The following is an 8,497-nucleotide window of genomic DNA, read 5'->3' as shown; positions in this document are numbered from 1 at the left end:
CAAGCTTAACTGGGAGTTACAGCAGACGGGGACAATCAGCTATCGCAGACGGGGTCAATACTAAGTGCCTATGATGCTCGATATGACAAGGCGAGTTATTAGCGAATTTAAGTAACCTATGGCAATCGTGTTCCAGCGGCGATCGATCGCATGGACCGGAACGAGCTTGCCTATCAATAAGCGCTTGACAAAGATCGCCACCTCCACATGCATATGTGGCTACCACAACAACAACAGAACACAATAAGCTAAATACACACATGGCTCGAATTGTCATTAGAAATAGCGGCATCTGTCGGTGGTAATATTCAAATCTATAATCCGAAAGGGACAATAATAAAAGAAATTCGCCATAGTTGTATAAGCAAAAGTCGTTCAGTAACATCATATCGCACAACAAGCCGATTACTGGCTTGTGTGTATGTCCATGCTGGCATGGGGAGGATTATTATCTGCACCCTCTTTTCAACCTAACCTAACATCAGATCTAAGAAGCTTAGGGTTGTGTTAGTTAATTAAGTTAAGTTCGTTATGTTACAGACAATTTATAGGAAATTGTGAAATCATAGAAGCGACAGGTCAAATCACGGCTACCGAAACTTAGAAATTTGGAGAATTTTTTTTAATCTCCATTCAGGCAGGAAATTCATCTTAGATTCTTACAAGCTGCGAAAACCATGCCTCTTTTGAACACTCGATTCCATTCAAACCTTGACAAAACAGCCTCAGGTACTAGGTTACACAGAGGCCAGTTCCATTGTACCAAAATACGAGTCACATTTTTTGATTAACTCCGCCAGAATAACCTCAATCTAATAAAACTCTATGTATTGCAAAATAATTTCCAACAGCGAAAAAGTTCTATGCTGTCCGAGAGGCTTAAGTGCTTGAATTTTTTTCCCTCTTAATCTCAAGTTCTGTATGTTTTGGGGGTTTTAAATCTAATTAAATCCCGGCAAATATAATAGCTTGGACTCAGTTCTTTTCATGGAATGTGTTTAAGACTTTGAACAAATAATCTAACTATTAGACTCAACATTCTTTACCTAAGACAATTGTTATTATACTACATATTAAGCATCGATCGGTGTGCAAGTCAATGATAAATTGAATAGATTTAAGATTTTAGTTTTTTTTTTGTTTTATACATAAAACATTTCCAACAACCGCTTTTACGCTAATACATAAGATATTAGAGTTTTTAATATAAAATACTAGAAAGATTTTCCACATTGTAAATAACTAACAAACAAAAAGTATATCTGGGGTTACTTTCTTTTAGAATACAACAAAAACATTAATCCTTAAAAGAGATCTATTAATATACGGAAATATTAGAATAGTAGAAATTATAGTAGAGACACAAAACACATAAAATAGGATATTCTCTGAATTAAGTGTAAGTGTATTGTATATTTGTTTTTTTCTTCTTAATATTTAGCAACAATTGTTTTAGCTCAACTTTTCAAATCAATCCATCTTCTAGCTTGTTCGAGTCAATATATGTTGTATGTCTGTTGGTGTTGTAATATATATATATATAATTCTATATATTTTGTTTGTTAGTAGCGTTGTTTATGATAGGTAGATAGATAGATAGTGAAGATATTTTGTTAAATAGATTTCATTATGTATATCTGTTGTCTGTCTTTTTAACTTACAATAAATTTAAATAGGTAATCATACTTTAGAAAACATCGTTGAGCTCCACCACGGACATGTTGAAACTTGTACGTTGTAGTTAGTGTTTCGCCATATCCAAACCACCCTCTTCTTCCATTTTCGATAAGAATTTAATAGCCCTGTGCTGGGGCTCGGTTTGCCTTATCATATCAATAAGGGCCAACAGTTTTTTAATGCCAATAAAAACTCTGCAAAGAAAAAAAAATTTTAAGAATTTATTAATAATGAAACGACATTGAATAAGTGGTCAAGGAATTAAAAAATTAAATGCTATAATAAAATTTTTGTTTTTTGTTAGTTTCTAAGTGTCAAAAATTATACCATTTAAGTCAAGATTTGTGCGTCGTAATATTTTTCTCAGAACTTAACTTGAGATTATTTAGAATGGGACCAGGTCATACCATCGCGGTATAATCGAGGCGACGATAGGAAAGCTGAAAGGAAGGAAAGAGGTTTCCGATCTGATACCTGAGACAACACTTGAGGTCGAGTGCGAGGCACTGCTGCTAGCGGCACAGTCTTGAGTTGATGGAACCCTAGCATTGCCATCCGAAAGATCATGTTACACGGATGGATCAAAGCAAGGTGACAGAGTGGACCTTGGGGTCTACATTGAGAACCCAGGGACTGAGATCTGTTTTAGACTGCCTGACCTTAATACGGTCTTGCAGGCAGAGTTCCGGGCGATCACGGAATGCGTGAGGTGGTGTGGTGCTAAAGCGAGGACGTCGAGTGTGAACATCTTTACCGACAGTAAAATTGCCAAAAAATGCAAATTTTGCCCATGAACATTCCACTAAGGAACAGGGGCAAACTTCTCACATACCATGTTATTGTGAACTCAACATGAATGTGCCCATGAACATTCCACTAAGGAACAGAGGCAAACTTATCATATATGAATGAGTGCAGTCCGATTCAAGTTTAAGCTCAATGATAAGGGGACTCCCTTTTATAGCTGAGTCCGAACGGCGTGCCGCAGTGCGACACCTCTTTGGAGAGAAGTTTTACATGGCATAGTACTTCACAAATGTTGCCAGCATTAGGAGGGGAAAACCACCACTGAAACTTTTTTCGGATCGTTTCGACAGGATTCGAACCTAGGTGTTCAGCGTCATAGGCGGACATGCTAACCTCTGCGCTACGGGCAATAACAAGCAGGACGGTAAGATCACGAACAGTCTTGCAGGGTGAGAAGGAGATTAACTCCTTCTCTGAGGATGGCAAATTCCGCATCGTTTGGGTGCCAGGCCATAACGGAGTAAGGGGGAATGAAAGGGTGGACGATTAGGCGGTGAAGGCCAGAGGACTGCCGTCAATAAACTTGGTTAACCCGAAGCTTTTCGCGTCTACGCAGTTCTAGTTAAGGGCATGGGCTTCGAACGCTCGTGTAACACTGTGGAACAGCGAAACGGCCAGTAGGAATGCGAAATCCTATGGGAAAATCTAGATTGTGAAAAGACGAGGCTACCGCGGAAAGGAAGTAAGCAGGAGGTCAGTATAGCTTTCGGTATCATAACTGGACACATCAATCCCATGGCAGCCGGTTGTACATACCGATTTGAGCCGATGGAGTCTTTCATCGGCAAGGGCTGCCGCCTCAGTGTACAACACACTGCTACAACAACAACAAAAACTGGACACATATGACTATGAGCTCACTTATGCAAAATCGATGCGGCATACGATAGCATGCGTAGGGCATGTGGGAAATATGATGAGACGTTGGAGCATTTCCTACGTCATTGCCCGGCTTTCACTGCTAACAGACATCGGTACTTAGGTGGGGAGATAATACTAGACATGAACCAACGCAGGGGCGTGATATGGAAAACAATTAGGGATTTTGTAAGTAGAACGGAATTCCTGACTTAGATTGTCTTTTTCGAGGTTACTTTTTAGTATTTAGAACACACAACAAGCCGAACAAGGACACACAACCACAAGAACAAGTTAAAGCCAGAAGATAAAACAGCACCAACCATAGTGTGACGCATTTCGACCTCTTGATTAAGGAAAGTCACCTTCGGACACTTTTAGGTGTGAAGGCTTCAAGCTTCAAGGTCGAACGTTGGTAAGTTGTACTTATATCGAATTCATTGCGAAAACGCCTCTATGATATAACTTATCACAGAACGGCCAATTGCTTTGTACATGGTCAACAATGTTTTTTGTTAGCACACAAGTGCTGCCAGAAAGTGACTTGAAGCTGTCAAATGTGACACTTGATGGTCGAATGTAGTGAAGGTTTGGTGGCAAATATCTTCAGATCTCTTGCAGCGAAATAAGCGGCAAATTCGTTGAGGTAGACGTGGGTGGGTCTTGATATTACGAACGTACAAACGTCCGCAGATGATACGATCGAGAGGTGGGACTGGAGGATACGTAGAGATTAAACATTGTCGGAGTTATCACCCGCCTTGGGGAACTCCCTGTTTCACTATACGGTGTTTCGAATTCTTATCCCTAAATTCCATAAACGACCGGCGACCACACAAATAATTTCCGACTCAGCGTTTCAGGCCTGGCTGGAGGGACGTGTTGGCAATGTCCTCAAACAGTTGCATGGCTGACCATATCGAACGCTTTTGATAGATCCTGTGCCACAAGGCCGTCCTATCACATGGCCTGGGACGATTGAACCACGGCAAATGTTTGCGGTGAAGGCATGCAAAGCAGTTGTTGTTCTAAGCAGTCTTTGAAATCAATGCTGATGCTCAGCGAAATTTTCCAAATTCTCGGGAAGCGTAATTCCTCAAACATCTTAGCTACTGGTGAGAGAAGGGATATGGGTCTGCACGACTCACCCTTGCTCGGGTATTTTCTAGGTTCAGTAGCGGGATCACACTGCCCATCTTCCAGACATCGAGTACAAAGGATGGTTGAGGACAGTTGTGAGAAACGCATCTCCAGGTATATACTGACTTTTCGTAATTTTGTCCACAGTAAATTGTGATGGCTGTCCATCGGCTTGGAGACCACCGACATGACGGATGGCTCTCCAACTAGCCTACGACAAATTGTAGCAGTAAATCGAGGTCAGAGATCACGGTTTTCTCAATAATTTGAGGATTGAACCTGGCTCATCTCTTTGATTCAATCACCGCCACGTCACCATATATCATCCTCAACATCAACACCACTAAACTCTCTTGTTTCCTTCGTCAACCTATCGATGTCGCCTGATTATATAGAAAGAAAACAACTGATTTCCAAGAATTGGCGAAAGGATCTAGTACCAAATGATACTGGTTCTGGCAGTTAATTTTCTTGCTGGGTTCTATGAAACTTTTATTACTAGGAACTTTGCAGTTAAGCGAAGACATACATTTCCCGCCATTCTGAAAAATGCAACTTTTTCATACGAACTTACCTCTTGCCAGCCATCTTTTTGCCAATAGCTTGTAACTCGCCCTTGCTGAATATATCGCAATCCTCCAAAACAGCAACAACATGTTCAGGAAGAGATATGTTAGGTACATGTAGAACAGATGTGAATGCAGTCAACATTTCCATTTCCTCCAGGACTTCCCTATAATAAATTAAAGATATTTAACAAATTGAAAAACAACAATAACAAACAACAAAACGTCAACCTACCGTCGGCTGGAAGTAACCAATATAAGTAATTTACGACCCTTAGGAGGCTGTTTCTTAAGTAACACCAATAATGCTTGCAATGTCAAATTGGAATAACGTGGCCCAATTGGACCATAGTCCAATAGACGTTCAACATTATCAACAACAATACAACTTAACATAGAGCGGTAAGCATCGTCGAAAATCTAATAACATATACGAAAAATATCATATTTATTACGCTTTGTTTAAAAGCACCTCAATTTTGCATTTTACCTTTCGAATGTGTAAACACTTGGCCGACTCTGTATAGCCCACCATATCTTCAGGCGAGCATACTTTAACAAATGGAAAGTCGGACATTTGAGCCAATTTTGCGGCCAGAGCAGTTTTACCCGAATTGGGAGGACCCTCAATCAATACTGATACTAGACCAGAGCTCTCGGTAGCTCTGGCTTGTTGAACATACAACATGCCATCCTCCAGAATGTGAGACACAGGTTGTCCCCAGTTAATAATACCTCTGGTCAGCATAGTTTCCAAAACTTCCATAGCAGTGCCAAAAGCTGGCTTTATATCATTTTCTAAAGCATGGAAGAAATCAGCACGTGTAACTTTCAGTTTTTCCATAGCCTCTGGGTCAACAGTTACTTTGGCATCGGCTTTAATTAGACGATTCATAGCAGTAGATTGGGCAGCACGCACCAAACCCTCCAATTCAGCTCCACTGAAATTCTTGGTGGAGGCAGCAAGTTCTTTGCAATCTACATCTGCAGCAATCTTATTGAAATCACGCATACGTTTAGTATGGATATTTAGAATTTGACAACGACCCTGCTCATTGGGCAAACTGATTTCCATTTGAACTTCCAAACGACCAGGACGCAGTAAGGCATCGTCAATCATGTCACGACGATTGGTCATACCAATGACTAGAATATTATTCAATTGCTCGACACCATCAATCTTGGCCAACAACTGATTGACCACGGTATCATGAACACCACTGTTGCCAGCAACAGAACCACGTTGCTTGCAAATTGCATCGATTTCGTCAAAAATAATTATGTGTAAACCACTGTTGGGGCCAAGCTGCAGATGTACAAAAGAAAAATTTATGTAGGTTGCATAGGTGAAGGTCATACATAATCAATTTAATTACTCAACTCACCCTCTTTTCTTCTTCTTCGGCCTCAGCGAATAAGCGACGAATGTTGGCTTCTGACTCACCAACATATTTATCCAAAATCTGTGGACCATTTACAATTTTAGGCTCCCTGGCATTTAACATGGTGCCAATTTGACGGGCCATCAATGTTTTGCCGGTACCAGGTGGACCATACAATAGAATACCCTTAACGTGTTTACAGCCCAATTGCTCAATAATTTCTGGTGGAATGACTCGAGAAGCAAATGCACGTCGAAAGATGGCATTGAACTCCTTATCCAAACCACCAATACCCATTTTGCCGAAATCCCAATCTGGGTTTATAATCGACTGTCTTACAATTTTACCCTTGGATTTGCCTTGTAGATTTAAAGAAGAATTTTCAGCTTTCTCAAACTGAACAATGGTGTTGCCAGTAATGCGTCCGAATCGCACAGAACGGGTGGCTGCTTCCTTGCCTTCGCCTAGAGCCTTTGGGTCAATAGCTATAAGACACATTTCATAAATATATAGAGGATAATGACAAAAAGTGTTTCTTACCCTCGAGAGTTTTGACTGCTAAACCCAAAAGCTTCTTGTCTTGGAAGCTAAAAACCAGCGTTTGGCCAACGGTTAAGGCCATGCCACCAAATTGCATTAAGAAATCCTTAGCCATTAAATCGGAGTCGTAAGGCTCTTGGGAAGTTCTTGAAATGAAGAAATTTTAGGTAAATGTATTAAAAATAAAAAAAAAACATTTACAAAGTCAAGCTGAAGCACATTGGACATATTCTATAATAGTCATAGGTATGCACTTGATGACGAGACTTGCACTATGACACATTTGGATAAAACGTCATCAACTAACAACATGATGAATAATCGATATAATTAGAATTAATATCTTCCCCCTTACACAGAGATGACCTAATTTTGCCCGTAAAAAAACACTAAAAATACTTAACAAATTATGATACATTAGAATGCTTACATTTTCTTTTGCAAGAAATCAGTCTCGAATGAGACCATGGTAATAACATCTGAATGGCCATCAAAGCGATATGGACGTATGTCAATATCTTGATTGATAGAAAGTGTGGCCCACTTGCGCTGAACCAAGGAGAATCCAATATGACCGCGTGGCACTTCTGCCGTGCGCTCTAAGGCAAAGATGTAATGCTGCCCAGGTCCCGGAGAAATATCCGCATACCTAATGGTTAGAACAAAACAACAATTGCATATTAACAAAAGCACCCTTGTCAGTGCACAGAAACTAATAGTACTCACTTAACATCATCCGGAAAATCGTTAACGTTGACGATGGCCTTGTTCGTCAGCGACAGCTCATCTGTGGGACATTTTGTTGCTTTCATACGCTACAATAACATAACAAGAATAAAAAGGAAAAAGCAGCAAAGCATTTAGATCAAAGATTAGTGTTAGCTCAGATTTTATCAAATTTCCTTAGGATTGGCTTACATAGGACATGTTGCTGCTGATTTAATATTCAACACACTCTGATTCAATAAATTTGTCTACTTGCGAAATAAACAAAAATAACTTAAACAGCTGTTTTGTTTTTAGCCTCTCTCTCTCTCTCTCGTGCTGCTCTCTTTTACTACACCACGTATAACTTGCTCTCTGTTTACTATTCAGTGGTTGTTGTTTATTAGCCACCCTCTTTGGCCAAAAAGGGGTGTTTTCCTTATTCCTTTCTGGTGGTGGGGGTGGTGGAGCTAAAATGAGGAGAATATCGATCCAATACTTAATTTTCCAAAATTTTCATTCATGTATCTGTTACATGACAATACATTTGTATGATTTTTTTCTCATAAATTTCTTGCGTATTTCATTATTTCCCTTATTGTTTAATGGTTTTCAAAGTAACCAGCTAACCTTTTCTGTTTTTTCGGAAGATTTTGTAGTTTTTTTCACAGTAATTTTTTGGGTTTTTTTTTGCCTTTCTAAAGATTGATGAAAAATTCCGTAGCTTTCAACTTACACTTTTCACTTTGATGATTGAACGGACTGCAAACTTTAGCAAACTTGAAACCTAGGCAGGCTCACATTTTCAGCTCAGAACCCGAA

The 8,497-nt window shown here is 39.8% G+C and overlaps 1 protein-coding gene across 2 annotated transcripts; it reads right to left on the bottom strand.

The window, feature by feature from the left end:
• Positions 1 to 1,377: 1,377 nt before the first annotated feature.
• LOC106096063 (vesicle-fusing ATPase 1) lies at positions 1,378 to 8,497 on the bottom strand. 2 transcript variants are annotated; one of them, XM_013263606.2, is made up of 10 exons: positions 8,412 to 8,497; positions 7,889 to 8,145; positions 7,697 to 7,785; positions 7,401 to 7,619; positions 6,971 to 7,116; positions 6,434 to 6,915; positions 5,539 to 6,354; positions 5,284 to 5,468; positions 5,057 to 5,215; positions 1,378 to 1,871 (listed from the first exon to the last, which is right to left on the bottom strand). In XM_013263606.2, exons 2-10 carry the CDS (start codon positions 7,895 to 7,897, stop codon positions 1,742 to 1,744), a joined length of 2,235 nt encoding a protein of 744 aa, XP_013119060.1. In that variant the 5' UTR covers positions 7,898 to 8,145; positions 8,412 to 8,497; the 3' UTR covers positions 1,378 to 1,741. The 2 variants fall into 2 exon arrangements, with proteins under 2 accessions (XP_013119060.1, XP_013119059.1); XM_013263605.2 differs by having other exon boundaries at positions 8,306 to 8,450.

Source organism: Stomoxys calcitrans, chromosome 4 (assembly GCF_963082655.1).
Source record: "Stomoxys calcitrans chromosome 4, idStoCalc2.1, whole genome shotgun sequence".
NCBI classification, from domain to species: Eukaryota; Metazoa; Arthropoda; class Insecta; order Diptera; family Muscidae; genus Stomoxys; species Stomoxys calcitrans.
The sequence above is the reverse complement of the archived record's forward strand: the minus strand, read 5'-3'. Positions and strand labels throughout refer to the sequence as shown.